The sequence below is a fragment of the Cajanus cajan genome, chromosome 6 (assembly GCF_000230855.2).
Source record: "Cajanus cajan strain Asha chromosome 6, NIPB_CcT2T_4, whole genome shotgun sequence".
NCBI classification, from domain to species: Eukaryota; Viridiplantae; Streptophyta; class Magnoliopsida; order Fabales; family Fabaceae; genus Cajanus; species Cajanus cajan.
Genome location: NC_138522.1, coordinates 43,943,952 through 43,962,034, shown reverse-complemented (window position 1 = coordinate 43,962,034; position 18,083 = coordinate 43,943,952). Strand labels below are relative to the sequence as shown.

Here is an 18,083-nt window from a genome sequence, read left to right as displayed (position 1 = left end):
TTATTCAACTACAAAACATCGTATATAAACTTATTGATTTTTGAAAGAACTATTTTAAAAGTCGTTATTGTTAATGATGATTTTTTATTATTTGATAGTATTAAAGTTTTTACAATATAAACGCGTAATTAGTAAACTTTATTTTAAAAATATATATTATGATAATTTTGATGTATATATTATTAAATACTTTTGTATTGACATAATTTTTATTAAATGTGATTTATGTGAGAAAAAAAAAAGTTAATTTAATGTTGCGTTTCAAAATACTATTCAATTGAAAATTATTATTATTATTATATATGTGTGTAAATTTGCTAAAACGTATTCACTTATTTGTCTTTTTTAGTTGAAATATGTTTTCTTGGAAAATAATTAAAAATATGTTAGTAAGCTAAACCTTGATTGTATTGCGAAAAAAATTATAATTATAATTTAAAACATACTTCTTATAAAACAAAAGGGAGTATACGTTAATAAACTCAACAAATATTTACTAATGTATATTCATTTATTTTTTTTAAGATAATCTTAATATTATTTTGTTAAAATAGTGGGATTTTAAAATAATATATCAATTAAAAATGTTTTTAATCAGTCAAATTTAAATTTTTTTTATTTTTTATTTTTTAAATTTAAAATTAATACTCTTAATTATTGTAATTTCAAACAATTTTATTTTAGTCATTCAAAGTCACAATAACATAAATTGATAGTAATAGATTAAGATAATTATACAACATTATTTAAAATTAATATGTTATAGAACTTGTCTTATGACACATGAAGTCAACTTGCTATTTTTAAAATCTACTCCATCGATGTTAAAACAATGTTTAGCAAGTGAAAGTCACATTTCTCAAATATATTAGTACTTCACTGCTAGGTTACAGTAAAAGAAAAATATTTAAGTTAATAATATAATCTAGTGAATTTTATATAAATAATTTTGTTTTTGAAATTTAAAGGATGAATTTAATATATTTTTTAATATCTTTCTATTATTTTAAGATAATTATATCATTAATATATATATTGGTAAAATATAATAATATAATGCGGATATAGAACAAGAATCTTTGAAAATCCAGCATTAATTAGGGTGCCCACAACGTAATTCAAATTAAGTTGCATGTCATTTAAAAATGGTACATAGAAATCAAGTCATTAATGATAAGAACAATTGTGGAAGAACAATAATTTTCAGAGTTCGAGTGGTCAACCCATCAGACAATCAATAGCATGAATGTCAAAAAGTTGAATACCCCATGGCTTAGTATTTGGATTTGGACCATTAAGTAACTCAACACCTCATCATTAAGCCAGGGAATAAACACGATTACAAGAAAACTTGGGCATTTGGACGAATGAATAACCAGCCAAAAATTAAACAACTCGTGCACATAGTTTAACCAAAACTGTAAAAGGGAAGTAATCAAAGCCCATAAGTACTTCACTCTTTATAGAAAGAGTTCAACAACCACTTGAGAAGAATAATTAAAGATTAAAGAGTATGTTAAAAATAAACCACCTTTGTATTCCATGTAATTTAGTGTGTGTTTGTTTTAAAGTTAACTTGCGTTTTAATGCACATTGAATTCAATTCATGAGTCGTGAAACTTTAAATTCAACTTATGTTTAGAGATTCTAAACATCAAAACAAACGCACGCTTGCACTTTTGGAATTACACTTTCTTTCTTAGGAACTCTACTTATTATTCCATGTGCAATTTTCTGTAAAAAGAAATAATTCTTTTCTCAAAATGAAGAATGAAAACATTTATTTTGGAGGAAAAATTGGTAAGAGTGTTCTGCAGCGAGCATCATAAAAGAATGATAAATTGCACCAAAAATGTGCTGCAACGCGTTTTCTTTTGCATCACTCCGGTGGCAGTATGTGATTAATTAGTATAGGAAGATTTTCTATACCTTTCCTGTCTTTTGTACAGGAAGATTCTATTTCTTGGAATGTATATGGAAACAACATAAAAATAATTCCTCATTTCTAAGCTAAACATTCAATTAGTAATACATCCAACTGGGGGATACATTCATTGTTTTCAAAATGCATAACCATATATTTTAAATTTGAGATGCAACTAAAAATATCTAAATTATAAATTTTATATACATTGGAGCCTATGTCTAGGACATCATTTTGTGGAAGCCTATTCACATATATAGATATTATTAAATAACCGGTGTAATAATTCGCATTGTATATTTATTGAGAATGATAGTAGAAATCTACCTAAAAGATTATTACTATATAAGTTTGAATTGTAAATTTTTTTATCCAATTGTAACTACTTACTTAGTCCCAATTACAACCACTTAAAACTCCAAGCGTGTGGTTCAGCGGTAGGGGTTGATCCACGCTTAAACAAGGTTAGGGGTTCGAATCCTGCCTTGTGTATGCAGCCGCGTTAAATCTTGGGGTCAGCTATCCCACCCTTTGAGGTGCCTCCAACGTAGCGAGGAGATTAGTCACTGCTGTCGGCGGTGGATACTCCAAGAACGAACCAAAAAAAAAAAAATTACAACCACTTAATTAGTGTCTAGAAGTTAAAGGATGTCTATGAGAAAGGTTACCTATATAGCAGGAAAAGTGGTATAAGGAGATTTGAACCAACATTGATGCAGAAGATTAAAATTCGGTCTATATATATATATCAATTCACGTTGACTTTTTTAAAGAGGTATAACTTGAAGATTGTTTAGGAAGTCACCCATCTAATTACTCTTTAGGTTATACATATAAAAACAATTCATTCAATCACACACATGATTAATCATGCATATAAATATAGTTAATTTTGTTTTTCAAGTGACTAATTACTATTAAATATTTCAATAAATTCATAACACTATTAATCATTTTCTCTTTATCTAAAAAAATTATAATAATGATAACAAAATTTAATCCTAAAATTATGTAAATATTACCTGTTTTTACTATCTCACACTATTAATAAATTGAGACAAAGTTAATCACTAAGAGATAGTCATGGCACTATTTAAGTAATATTAAAAACCAACTGTCTAACATAAAAGTAGTCTAAATATAAGTACTCTCTCCAATTCTGAATACAAGTAAAAAAAAAAAATCACGTTAATTGAGAAAATTAGTTAAGATCATTTAATTAATTACATTAATTCCATTTAAACAATAACTTAATTTTATAAACTATTTTATTTTTTTAAACTTGATATTAAGAATAAGAAAACTATTAAAAATACAATTTTAATTAAATAAAAGATTATTAAAAAATATTAATATTAAATAGATTAAATTTAGTTAAAATTTGTTTATATATCAACATAAGAAACATGAGGTTTTTTTATTTTTTATTTTTTATTTTTTATTTTATTTATATTCAAAATCTGAAAAAGTATCCATTAAAAAGGTGCATGCGAAAGAATGTATTATAACTCACTTTACAATTGTCCTTTTAAAAAAATAACTTTCCAATAAATGCAACTCCATTTTTATGTTACTTAATTTCTCCATCCCATTATATATAAAAAAAATTACTAATTTTATTAAAAACATTTTACTATTATTTTTTTTCATTTTATTTGTTTTAATTTTCAAAATTTATATTCAAATATAATTAAAAAGTGAAAAATATTATAAAATTAGTAATAAATTAAATGATTCAAATGATCAACAAAATATGTAAGTAATAAATATATCTTCAATAAAATAATTTTATCAACAACATTAAATAAGCCTATGATATAAACATAAATAAATATTAATAAGTAAATAAACTACAAATAAAATACTATAAGTCAATATTAATAAGTTAAATTCTAAAAAAAACAAAATAATAGCTGAATTCTACATAATATGTCAATCCAACCTTATTTGTCAATTAATATGATGACTTGACAGGTTGTAAATTAAAGTTGAAAAATATAGCTCAATCCAACTTATTTAGACATATTATTTGAATCAATTTATTGAATTAAATCCTTTTTAGCATTCCTATAATTGCATTAAAAAATATATTTATTTTGAGACTTTTTCCCCCTTACACTTGTTACATAAACGGAGGAAATATTATATTGCACATGTATTTTTTTTTCCCGTAAACTTAAAGGAAAAATTTAATGCAACATTGAAATAAAATAAATTAACATTAATTTCCTGACTTAATATATATATAATTACATGATACAAAAATAAAACTTAAAAATATGTCTATATATATTAATATCCAATTTTTTTTAAATATTTAAATATATATACATATGAATATATTCTAATATATATTTATATGAAATTAAAAAATATATTCAAAATCATATTAATATAAAATAAAAAAAAGTAAAGGCAATAACCTAACATCCATGCATGATACAGATTATTACACTAGTAAACTAACATTAAAGTAATGTACAAACAAAAAGTCGGTTACTACTTCCTTTGATTCTTAATTATATAAATTAAAAGTCTAAATTTAATGAAAAAATCATTTGAAATTTATATGAAATTAAAAAAATACATTTAAAATTCATTCAAAATTATGTTAATATAAAAAAATGATAGATCGTAACTTAGCACTCGTGCATGTTAGCTCGGGCACGAGAAGTAAATTAACATTAAAAGAATGGAAAAACAAAAAAAAAAGTTACTACTCCCTTTTGTTCTTAATTAGAAAAATTAAAATTCTTAATTTAATATCACAAGATTTTTTAATAAGAAATTATTTAACATTTAAAAAAAAATCCCATCTTAATAGACAGATTTTTATATTTTTTTAAAGAAAGTATACCGTATGGTGGCCGACTCGCCCGAATGCCCGAGACCATCGCTTATGCCAAGTACCCGAACCCGCCGACCACCCCCAGATAGGGGCGAAACGTGTCGACGTTGCTTATGTCGAGTACCTGAACCTGCCGACCACCCCCAAATAGGGGCGAAACGTGTTGGCGGGGTCAGCCGAGTATGTCGGCATCATCAAGATGGTTACGGAGAGATTAATTAACATAATGCATAGGATTAGACCCCTAATTTTCTGGGGCCCAGTCCCTAATTGCGGCCCAATAAGAACTATTATAAATAGGACCCCAACGAGGCATGTAATTAATTCTGAACTACCGCATTTATTACGCCGAACACTTACTTGAACGTCGGAGTGTCTTTGCAGGCACACTCCCTCACATCGGACTACCCGGAAGAGAACGAGAAGACCGAGACCCAGGACCCGACCCGCTATAGCAAAGATAATTGAAGTGTGTATCTAACACTGGAACAGAAAGAGTTGACACTAATTTCAACATAATTATGTTAAATAAGACAAAAGAAGATTCTCTAGCATCATTAATTACGGTTTTAGTCAAACATTTTTTTAGATTATTTTTCTTTGAAAATATTTTTTGTACGGTAAAATAAGTCAGTGTAATTTTCAGTTTCTTACCGATAAAAAACCAATTTAATTAAAAATAGTGTAATAAATTTTGAAACTGAAAAGCTCTTTTATCCCTCATGGAACTTAACGAATATTAGCTTTGTTGTTAATTAAGCATAAAAATATAAGTTTACTCAGTCATTAAAAAAAAAAAAGTTTATCTATATTTTGAAGAAAAAGTTGTTCTTATCGTATTATCGATTTAATTTTTTACGATAACATTAATTAACAAATTATAATCATACATTTAAAATAAAAAATAATATATTTATTGTTTAATAATTAAAGAATGTTAATTTGAGAAAATAAAGAGGAGTGTTAGAGATAGTTTCTCTAACACTTTTTTTTATTATTAATAAAAATTTATTGAAAATCTGACAAATAAATTTTTATGGATTTCATATCTAATTTAAGAGTCACTTTTAATTTAATAACAAGATTTATTAAAAATGTAGAGTAAAAAAATATTAGAAGAGTTATAGCAATTGTTGGAAATAAATAAAAAATAAAAAGAAAATGTAGGAGAGAAGTAGACGGTAAACTAAGATGATGAATTGAGAAATGAATACGGCGTTAACCCGTTGGCGTCCGTTAAATAAGGCGTAATATAAATGGTCATTACATAAACCTCTAATGGTGTTAAAATGATGCAGCAGCAGCAGCGTGTGTGAGAAATATTAAGAATGGGTTCGATGGAGATAGACGAGGAGGTGTCGCCGATCGAGGAGGTGCGTCTGGTGGTGTCGAACGAGGACGACCCCGGGCAGCCGGTGTGGACGTTTCGGATGTGGTTCATGGGCGTGGCGTCGGTGTCGCTGCTTTCGTTCCTCAACACTTTCTTCGGCTACAGGACAGAGCCGCTCACGGTCACCATGATTTCGGTGCAGGTGGCCACGCTTCCGATCGGGCGGTTCATGGCCAGGGTGCTTCCCACGAGGAAGTTTCGCATCGGAGGGAGGGCCTTCTCGCTCAACCCTGGCCCCTTCAACATGAAGGAGCACGTGCTCATTTCGATATTCGCGAATGCTGGCGCCGCGTTTGGGAACGGTTCTGCCTACGCTATCAGCATTGTGGATATAATCCGCGCCTTCTATGGCAGGAAGATTAGCTTCTTGGCGAGTTGGCTCCTCGTCATGACCACGCAGGTGATGAGTTGAATTGAATTGAATTGCATTGAGTAATGAGTAACGAGTGAGTGTGTTGAATTGCATACGTACGTTACGCAGGTGTTGGGATACGGATGGGCGGGGATCATGAAGAAGTACGTGGTGGAGCCAGCGCAGATGTGGTGGCCTGCCACCCTAGTGCAAGTCTCTCTCTTCAGGTAATTATAATCAATTTCATCGTTAATTTGTTTATTGCTTACATGAACTCTTCTTACATCCTTCATGAAATAAGGAGTATTTATTATGATTTGCAATTAAGGATTTATTATAACAGTAGAAAAACAAGGGATTGTTTCCACCATCTCACACCAAACTTTAACAACTTTAGTGGTTTACTTTTTTTTTTGTCGATGGAGTATCCACTGTTGATAGTAATGACTAATCTCCTCGTTACGTTGAAGATACCTCAAAGAGTGGAATAACTAGCCCCAAGATTTACTCTTTATAATATAATAATGTCACACATTATTTGTTAAATGTTGAATATTAAGTTAGAATATAAACAGAATTGTACAATTTGTGAGAAAAAACAATTGGGGGCGAAATTTACTAAGTTGAGAGAGTAAGGAAATTAAAAATGTAATTAAGTCTTAATTTTCTTAAGAGAGAATTTTTATTTATATATGATGTAATTGTTTTTACAAATAATATAAATAATAAAAATAATAAATACAGGAAAAATGAATGGTATAAAAAAAACAGGATTAATGACGATGTATATGTCTATTAATAAAAGTTATAAATAATTATTATAAAATTGAACAAACTTACATACGTAGTTTGTAATTAGATAATAAAAAATTAATACAAGCTTTTTTTCCTCATAAAAATTATAATATAAATTAGGTTTCAATATGTTTTTAGATTTTTAATTTTAAAACTTTTAAAAACTTTATTTTAATTCTTTAAATAACTAATAACATATTTAAAAAGGATAAATTAAGATAATTATATATAATTTTAATATAATATTTTTACTAAAAGATACTAGTAAGCAAATATAATGTTACAGTATTTGAAAAATTCCTTACAAATTTGAAGGTAGGTTTAATGAGATAATATTTAACATATTTTTTAACAAAATTTGAATATAAAAATTAAAATTTTTTAAAAATTATAAAATTTAAAAATAATAATTTTAAATTTGAGAATTAAAAATAAATTTATTTTAAATTTAAGAGACTAAAAATATATTTAAGTGTATAAATTATTATATAATTTTGATATTATTGCAAGTTGAATATAATACCTCATTTATTATTAACATAGTTGTTTCAGGATACTATGAGATTTTGTTGACATATTAATGACTCAATTTTGGCTGTATTCAAGTGAAATCAGCGGGAGAAACGATTTGCATTGTTTCTACTGCGTGTAGGTTTGTATAAATGGATTCCTTGGCCGTCTTTGAATTCACTGACGGCCGACGGGAGTCCTCGGGTAAATGTTATGTCCAAAACTGAAAATGGCATTCATCTTCATGTCATATGGTTTGTTCGGAAATTTAGAAGAAACCAATTTTTTGTGCAAATTATATATATATATATATATATATATATATATATATATATATATATATTATTTTGCAAAGATGGGTTATATTTTGTTTAGAATAATAATAAAATAATTTATATAATATCATATTTTTTTTATATTTAATTGTCACTCTATTATATCATTTATTATATTTCAATTTTTCTCTCTTAATTGTAAAAATTGTTGTATAATTTGTTATATAAATATCGTTTTTTATGTCATGAAATTTTATTTGAGACTAAACTAACTTTTTTATTTTATAAAAACATTGCATGAGAATTGGAATTTTCGGAACCACGACCCCAAAATAGGTAATATTAGGGGCCACGACTTTTACTGTCAAATGTCAATTGGTTTATTTTATACACATTAAATGATTTTTTTAATGTATATCACTCTAAATTATTTTTGATTGTCACTATTTACCATTTTAATTATATTTTTAGTAACGTGCTTGATATCGCATGCATTTAATGTTACAAATTAAAAAAAAAAATCTTCTATAGCAATTAAAATAAGAGAATTTTCTTATAATAGGACCATTATTTAAAATTTTTTGTATCATTACCATTCATGTATTTATTACATTTTGTTATCAAATAATGATATTTGTATATTATTGAATTTTTTTTAAATAAAGAGCATATTTTAGGAGGAATACACCAAAATTTCACATGATTTGCTTGGTTGTTGTGATAAGTTTAAATCACTTATATATATATATATATATATATATATATATATATATATGTGTGTGAAAAGGGATCCTTTTACTCTAGGAGTAAGTCTACCTAAACTTACTCTGTTTAATAACTCATGTTCTACATCAAATTTCAAATATCCAACTGTTTAATTTAAAATTCTTAATTCATAGATCAAATTTGTAAATTTTTTAAAAATTTGAAAATTATTTGATACTTTATTTCATTAATTTAAATTGATGGATAATCATAAAATCATTTTATACATTGATTCAAATTAATGAAACGAAGTATCAAATAATTTTCAAATTTTTTAAAAATTTACAGATTTGATCTATGCATTAAGAACTTTAAATTGAACGGTTGGATCGTTAAAATTTGATGTAAAACATGAGTTATTAAACATGAGTTAAAATTTAGGTAGACTTACTCCTAAATCCCTCCTTTATATATATATATATATATATATATATATATATATATATATATATATATATTTCTGCTAGTTATATCTTTTCTCATAACATAACGCGTTCATATGAAAATTGAACAAGAGAAATCTATTTCCATTTATTTAAGGATGAGGTCTCTTTCTTTCCTTTTAAACATATAGGTTTTATTATTATTATTATTATTCCATTATGACTAACGTGTGACATTAGTATTTCAATATTTTGTTACTTGTTTAATTGTTACAATTAATGAATCTCAATATTTATAATTTGCATAAAGCATCAAATCCTTATTTTCTTTACAATAAACTTGAGAAAGAAATTTATTGAAAAGGATTATGAAATTTTTGAAAAAAATGTTGAATAGCGTGTGAGGTTAAAGTTTGAAGAAGAAAATGTTTGGAATTTAATTATGGGTGAAATATGATTATTTTGAAAATACTTTTGATGATCTATATTTTTACTGTTTTTTTTAGATATTTCTCTTGGAGACAATTTTATTCTTTCATTTAGAACATCTAGAAGTAGATCTTTTATTTTAATTTTAATTTTCTCCTTTTCTGAGTTCTTTAAAATGGAATAAAAAAAATAAAACAATTCTGGGAAGAACGAAAAAAGGCATATGACTTCTCTTCCTCAAATTGTTTAAAAAATATTTTTTTATGTACAATTTTCCTTTTATTTCTTTCCTTTTCAACAGATACCCTTTAGTCAATTTTGCCCATTGATTGTTCTTATATTTTAATTTCAAACGAAATGTTCCTCGTAAATTTTTAATTAATATTTCTTTTAGTAAAAGATTAAAATAGTTCAAAATGGATGAATGGATTTAGTTCATAATAAAGGTTTTGAAAGGAGAGAGATCAACGGGAGTTTTACGTAGAAAAAAAAAAATAATTTTTGATTGTAACTATTAAAAAAAAAATAAAGGACTATTAACAAATTTTGTATGCGTTACGGTAAAAATAAAAAAAACAAATAAAAATTATAAAGAATGTAATGTTTTTTGTTTGGCAGGGCCTTGCATGAAAAAGAACGGAGGCGCATGTCAAAAGAGAAATTCTTTTTGATCGCACTTATTTGCAGCTTCGCGTGGTACGTGGTACCTGGGTTCCTATTTCCGACACTGTCAATTATTTCGTGGGTGTGTTGGATTTTTCCCCGCTCAGTAACTGCCCATCAGATTGGATCAGGCAAGAGTGGACTTGGCTTGGGTTCCTTCTCCCTTGACTGGACCACCGTTGCTGCATTCCTTGGCAATCCACTCGTCACTCCTTTCTTTGCAACAGCTAACATCATTGTCGGTTACGTCTTATTAGTATACCTCCTCATACCTGCTGCGTATTGGGGATTTAATCTCTACAATGCCAAGAACTTCCCCATATACTCTTCAAGTCTATTCACTGCCAATGGCCACGGCTACAATGTCACCGCCATTGTGAATCAACACTTTGAGATTGATATGCAGGCATACCTTAAACAAGGTCGAGTCAACTTGAGTGTCTTCTTTGCTATTAGCTATGGCCTTGGCTTTGCTGCCATTGCCTCTTCCCTCACTCATGTCGCCTTGTTTAATGGCAGGTAATGCTTTCGTTGCTTTTATTATTATCAACTGCTTACTGCTTACTTCTATAACTTTGAAACTAAATTAGTATTGTTGCCCTCTACTTCTATACAGGGAGATATATCAACAGTTCCGAACTTCCCGCTCTGCAAAGGAAGACATTCACACAAGATTGATGAAGAACTACAAGCAAATACCTGGCTGGTGGTTTCATGTCACGCTTTCGGTTACATTTGTACTTGCACTTGTACTTTGTATTGTCATGAAAGATGAGATACAAATGCCATGGTGGGGTCTCATCTTTGCATCTGGGCTTGCACTAATCTTTACTCTCCCCATTAGCATCATAACTGCCACCACTAATCAGGTAATCAAACCATCTGTTCTTTCTTTCTGTGGGAAATTGAAGTGGAAGTGCTGTTTTGATTACTGCTTGGCCCCAATCCATAACTTTATCCTTTCCATTTTCAGAGTCCAGGTTTGAATATCATTACTGAGTACATCATGGGTGTGATTTTACCTGGCAAGCCAATAGCCAACGTTTGCTTCAAGACATATGGGTACATAAGTATGTCACAGGCTGTTTCCTTTCTATCTGATTTCAAGCTAGGACATTACATGAAGATTCCACCACGCTCCATGTTCATAGTTCAGGTATATAATATATATATATATATATATATATATATATATACATATACACTACTGTTAGGCATTTCTTTTTAATTAACGGGAGATTAAACTGTAATTTTTTATTTACTTTATAGTACTATCATTGGTTGTAGTATCAAAGAATCTGAGTGTGTGAATGATGATGCTATGTAACAAGTTGTCTAATTCAAAATTTTCATATTATTATATATGTATTAGATCGTAGGGACTCTGATAGCAGGAACCGTGGACGTTGGTGTCGCATGGTGGTTGCTGGGTTCAATAAAGCATATATGCAACCAAGATCTACTGCCCTCGGACAGTCCATGGACCTGCCCGGGTGACAAAGTTTTCTTTGATGCATCTGTGATCTGGGGCTTGGTAGGGCCAAGGCGAATTTTCGGCACTCTTGGGAATTACATACAACTCAATTGGTTCTTCTTAATAGGAGTATTGGGACCACTATTTGTATGGCTATTGCATAAAGCCTTTCCCAATCAACAGTGGATATCCTCAATTCACCTTCCTGTGCTTCTTGGAGCAACTGCCGCAATGCCACCAGCCAGCACAGTGAACTTCAATTCGTGGATTATTGTTGCCACAATCTTCAACTATTATGTATTCAAGTATCGTAAGAATTGGTGGCAGCGCTACAATTATGTGCTAGCGGCAGCTTTGGACGCTGGATTGGCTTTCATGACGGTTCTTCTATACTTCTCACTTAACATGGAGGGAACAAGTATTGAATGGTGGGGAACTGATGAGCACTGTCCCCTTGCCAGGTGTCCAACAGCGAAAGGTATAGTAGATCCTAAAGGGGTCTGTCCTCTGTTTTGATTCCCTTTTCATCATGGGGAGGGAATGTACATTGAATAATATTTCTGCAAATACAGTCGAATTAGATCGTTTGAAGCGCCTTGGTGGGCCTTATTTTCTGATTCCTGAACAGATCATCATATTTTTATACTTATTCTTAATGCCATTCAATTTCGTCATCTCTCAAATAAATTACCAAATAAATTTGACAATGTTTTAGTTGCTAGCTAGATAACAGTGAAAATGGCGGGGGTTTCAACTTATTATAGATTGTAAACCTTTCATTAAACAAATATATAAGCTTGAAATTTTATACAAAATATTTATTGTTATGTATTTTTAAAATATCCAAAAATATATAATACAGAACATATTCTTTTGAGACTTAAGATTACTATTCTCTATTATCAATTTTAATTACATGTCACCTAGCACCTTCACCTATTTATAATAAAAATTGGTGTGTACACTAATTATGACTTATTTTAAAAATATTATTAATTAATCAAAAAAAATTTACTAATTCAGTTAGATTAAATAATATTATTCATGTCAATAATAGGCAACAACATTGTAGAAAAAAAATTGCTAGAAAATAGGAGAATGTTATATCATTTGGCTAAGACTATATGAAAAAAATATTTGGTGTTTTCAAATTTTTATCTATATTAAAATAATATTTAATTAACGATAATTATACTCTACTAATACATATTTAAAACTCAACAAGAATTTGTCATCAATTCCGAAAGATATTAATTCTGCCAACTGACAATACATATTTAAAACTTACACTGTTGAGGGAGTCCGAGATTTGTTTGCGAGTGTATGGTGTGCACCGAGTAAAATAATAAAATTAATATATATATATATATATATATATATATATATATATGCTAAAATAGTATTTTAGTTCCTTATAATAATTGTTTGTTTCAATTTAGTCTCACTTTTATTTTTGGTCTCGATTTGGTCCCTAATAAATTAATTAGTTGCGATGTCGTACTTCCGTCCAAATTATTTAAAGGAAGTTAATTGTTGGCCACGTGGATGCCACGTAGATGCATAGGTAGATGTCAAATTTTTTTTAAAACACCTGGAACCAGAACGGGTCGTTCTGGTTCCAGACTGCTAAACACAAACGGTCAATGATTATAGTTCACAGTTATGAATGAAGGAAAAAGACCCAAGGTACAAAGCATTTCAAACACTGGATTTGGTAATATTGTCAATGGAAATTGATAACTTCAATTGCTAAACAGTTAGGCTATACAGTGTATCATTAAGGATAATGCAGTGTATCACTAAAGATAATGGTAGCAGATTTTATTTCATTGTTAGTTAAACTGGAGTGGACCACTTACTGTGAAATTGACACTATACAGTAAAGGATGAAATGACATGGTATTTTTCCTTGAAGTCATTAACGATGTACCCCAACAACAACTTGTTCTTGAAGAGGTAGAACTTGAAGTAAAGTAAGAGGATACACAGGACTAACATTTCACCACACAACCACATGCAGGGACAGATCTAAGTTAATCATAGTGGGGGCACTTGCCCCCACTAAAATTTTTTTCATTTTTTTTTTATATATAAAATATTAATAATTTTAAAAAATATATATTATTAATTATATTTTAATTATGATTTTATATCTAATATAATAAATACATTTATATTTTTTTTATATTTTATTTAATTATTTAATTATTTTTTATTTTGTGGTAAAATTATCTTCATTTTTTATGAAGAAAAATTTTACTTATTTCAAGAGTAAGTCTTGATAGATTTATTCTACTTAATAATTAATGTTCTATATCAAATTTTTAAAAATTTAATTGTTAAATTAAAAAGCTTTTCATGTATAGATCAAATTTATAAAAAAAATTTAAAAAATTTAAAATCATATGATACTTCGTTAAATTAATTCAAATTAACATATAAAATATTTTTGTTTTAAATGAGTGTAAAAATTTAGAGGACACTAAAAGAAAACAAATTAATAATTTTATTATGTTGATCCTATTAATTTTTATCATTTTATTCCTCTAATTTTAAATAAGTTGTAAAAAATTATAAAGTGACACTTAAATATTTCTTCGGACAGAAAGAGAAAAAGGAAAAGTTATCGCTCTATTTATAAGACAATTGTATTTTATAAAAATAAGTAATTTTAAAATTTTACCATAAAAAATATTTTTCAAAATTATTATATTTTTGAATAAAATTAATATAGAATATTCTCTGGAACGACCCGTTCTGGTTTCAGAACGGACCGTTCTGCTGTACTGGTAGTGTGTTAATTTTGCATCTGGAACGATCCGTTTCAGATGCAAAATTAACACACTAAGAGTGCACCCAAAACGGCCCGTTCTGGTTTCAAAATGGGTCGTTCTGGTTCCAGGTATTTTCAAGAAATTTGGCATCCATGTGGCATCCACCTATGCATCTACGTGGCCAACAGTTAATTCCGTTTAAATAATTTGGACGAATATCCGACATTGCAATCAATTAATTTATTAGGGACCAAATTGAGACCAAAAATAAAAGTGGGACTAAATTGAAACAAACAATTATTATAAGGGACCAAAATAAGTTTTTAGCATATATATATATATATATATATATATATATATATATATATATATATATATATATGGGTCAAATCTGAACCAAATTATTTAAATTTGTATTCTTTTATCGTGATCAATTCGACTTAAATCAATCCTTTTTTTTAGGATTCATTGAGTAATCTTATGTGTAACGCCTAGTCGTATTAATATTAATCTCAATAATATACGTATAAATATATATATATATATATATATATATATATATATATAATATTTATAGATAGATAACACATGTATAGTAATAATATTATACATAATAACCTACTAAAAATATTTACTACTTGCGTAGTTACTTACTTTTACATATATATATTACATATTATTAAAAATATTTACAATACGTGTCTATTTACATACCATAGTTTCTTTTTCTACTTCTATTATAATATTTACATGGGTGTTTGAAACAAATTTACAATTGGATTCACATGGTTAGCGGGCGGTAAAAAAAAAGTGACTATTATTGGGCCGTCGATCACTACAGGGACTTCTTGGTTTGGAGAGAAGGTAAAGGTCAACACCGCCACTCCATTAAATGTGACTGCGTTTGTTACCGCATCTACACTCCATGTAGTTCCAGAAAATACTGCAGATATCACTGAGGGAAAAGGTCCTGGAATGTTGGGCGCATCCATCTATATATATATATATAAATTAATACAAATTTTAAACAAGAAATATAAGGAGTGAGAACAATTTTCAAAGAAATATTTATAATCACTTAACATGGGTAGCAATAGTTAATACTAGAAAATATACATATAAAAATTTGAATTATACTTGCAGTGACTAGTCAGGATAAATGAGCATTATAATATCAACCAGCAAAAAGATTTTTAATCTTACTCCTTACTCATTTAAATCCCCAAGGTCAAACCTCCAGCTACAAATAATTCAAATTTTATCTTCTATGGCTATAGAATAATATTTATCTTTAAATACTTGAAGAAATAACAACAAAACGAGTCAAAGATATTTTAACAAAATTATATTATAGTTAATCATAAAAACAATCACGCTAAATAAATTTGAGTATTTATCATTATTTAAGATTTAAATAAATAACATTTACGTAAATGAGATATATTAAAGAGCACCAATCAAATAAATGACAATGATAATCATTATGAAATAATTAAACAATATAAAATATGAACATCTTAATAATTATTATGAATAAAAATAATCATAAGTTAAGCAAATAAATGAGGTTAGGGACACCTCACTAGATAAATACACATAGAAAATAACATAAATAAATAAACATAGTAGTAGATAAAATTTTAAAGAGGTAAAGTTCTCCTCCCCCTTACCTTAAGGTTGTTTATCTTTCTTTCTTTTTATATTTCTCTTTCTTTCTCACTTTTCTCTTTCGCTCTCCGTTCACTATCTCTTTCTTTTTTTTTTCTTACCCCGATTTCGTTCTCTCTCCCCTATTTATAGATAAATAAGAGCTCGTACTGTTCACTGATTTGGGATAATATTCTTATCTCTGTAATGATTTTGTGTACTTGCAGTTTATCTTACACGTAACCACGATACACGTAACCAGATGAGGTAAGAAAAAAAAAAGAAAGAGATAGTGAACGGAGAGCGAAAGAGAAAAGTGAGAAAGAAAGAAAGATAAACAACCTTAAGGTAAGGTGAGGGGGAGAAGAACTTTATCTCTTTAAAATTTTATCTACTACTATGTTTATTTATTTATTTTATTTTCTATGTGTATTTATCTAGTGAGGTGTCTCTAACCTCATTTATTTGCTTAACCTATGATTATTTTTATTCATAATAATTATTAAGATGTTCATATTTTATATTGTTTAATTATTTCATAATGATTATCATTGCCATTTATTTGATTGATGCTCTTTAATATATCTCATTTACGTAAATGTTATTTATTTAAAGCTTAAATAATGATAAATACTCAAATTTATTTAGCGTGATTGTTTTTATTATTAACTATAATATAATTTTGTTAAAATATCTTTGACTCGTTTTGTTGTTATTTCTTCAAGTATTTAAAGATAAATATTATTCTATAGCCATAGAAGATAAAATTTGAATTATTTGTAGCTGGAGGTTTGACCTTGGGGATTTAAATGAGTAAGGAGTAAGATTAAAAATCTTTTTGCTGGTTGATATTATAATGCTCATTTATCCTGACTAGTCACTGCAAGTATAATTCAAATTTTTATATGTATATTTTCTAGTATTAACTATTGCTACCCATGTTAAGTGATTATAAATATTTCTTTGAAAATTGTTCTCACTCCTTATATTTCTTGTTTAAAATTTGTATTAATTTATATATATATATATATATATATATATATATATATATATATATATATATATATATATATATATATATAGATGGATGCGCCCAACATTCCAGGACTTTTTCCCTCAGTGATATCTACTGTATTTTCTGGAACTACATGAAGTGTAGATGCGGTAGCAAAAGCAGTCACATTTAATGGAGTGGCGGTGTCGACCTTTACCTTCTCTCCAAACCAAGAAGTCCTTACAGTGATCGACGGCCCAATAATAGTCACTTTCTTTTTACTGCCCGCTAATCATGTGAATCCAATTGTAAATTTGTTTCAGCCACTCATGTAAATATTATAATAGAAGTAAAAAAAGAAACTATGGTATGTAAATAGGCACGTATTGTAAATATTTTTAATAATATGTAATATATATATAAAAGTAAGTAACTACGTAAGTAATAAATGTTTTTAGTAGGTTATTATATATAATATTATTACTATACATGTATTCTCTATCTATAAATATTATATATATATATATATATATATATATATATATATATTATACGTATATTATTGAATTAATATTAATACGACTAGGGGTGTTTTTTTTAAGCCGATTTTCAACCTCTGGTAGAAATATAGATGGGTACACCAGTAAACTAACTAAATAGACTTTTTTTTTTTTTATTGTGTGTGGTTTGTAACTTATCATGTGAGCTAGTTCATAGCCTGAATAACTAAAAAGTTCTAACAACAAATAATTCACATTTTTAAAAAAATAATCCGTCTGTAGGCTGATTCAGTAACCTGCAAAACCCCAATCTTTATAACTCACGAATTAAATAAATCAGACCAAATAAATTTACATTTG

At 27.8% G+C, this 18,083-nt stretch overlaps 1 protein-coding gene across 1 annotated transcript; it reads left to right on the top strand.

Moving 5' to 3' along the window:
• Window positions 1–5,401: 5,401 nt before the first annotated feature.
• LOC109815725 (oligopeptide transporter 2) lies at window positions 5,402–12,511 on the top strand. The gene is made up of 6 exons (XM_020380521.3): window positions 5,402–6,562; window positions 6,644–6,741; window positions 10,290–10,853; window positions 10,951–11,203; window positions 11,308–11,490; window positions 11,707–12,511. The coding sequence occupies exons 1-6, from the start codon at window positions 6,101–6,103 to the stop codon at window positions 12,322–12,324; spliced, it is 2,178 nt and encodes a 725-aa protein (XP_020236110.1). The 5' UTR covers window positions 5,402–6,100; the 3' UTR covers window positions 12,325–12,511.
• The last annotated feature ends 5,572 nt before the right edge of the window (window positions 12,512–18,083 follow it).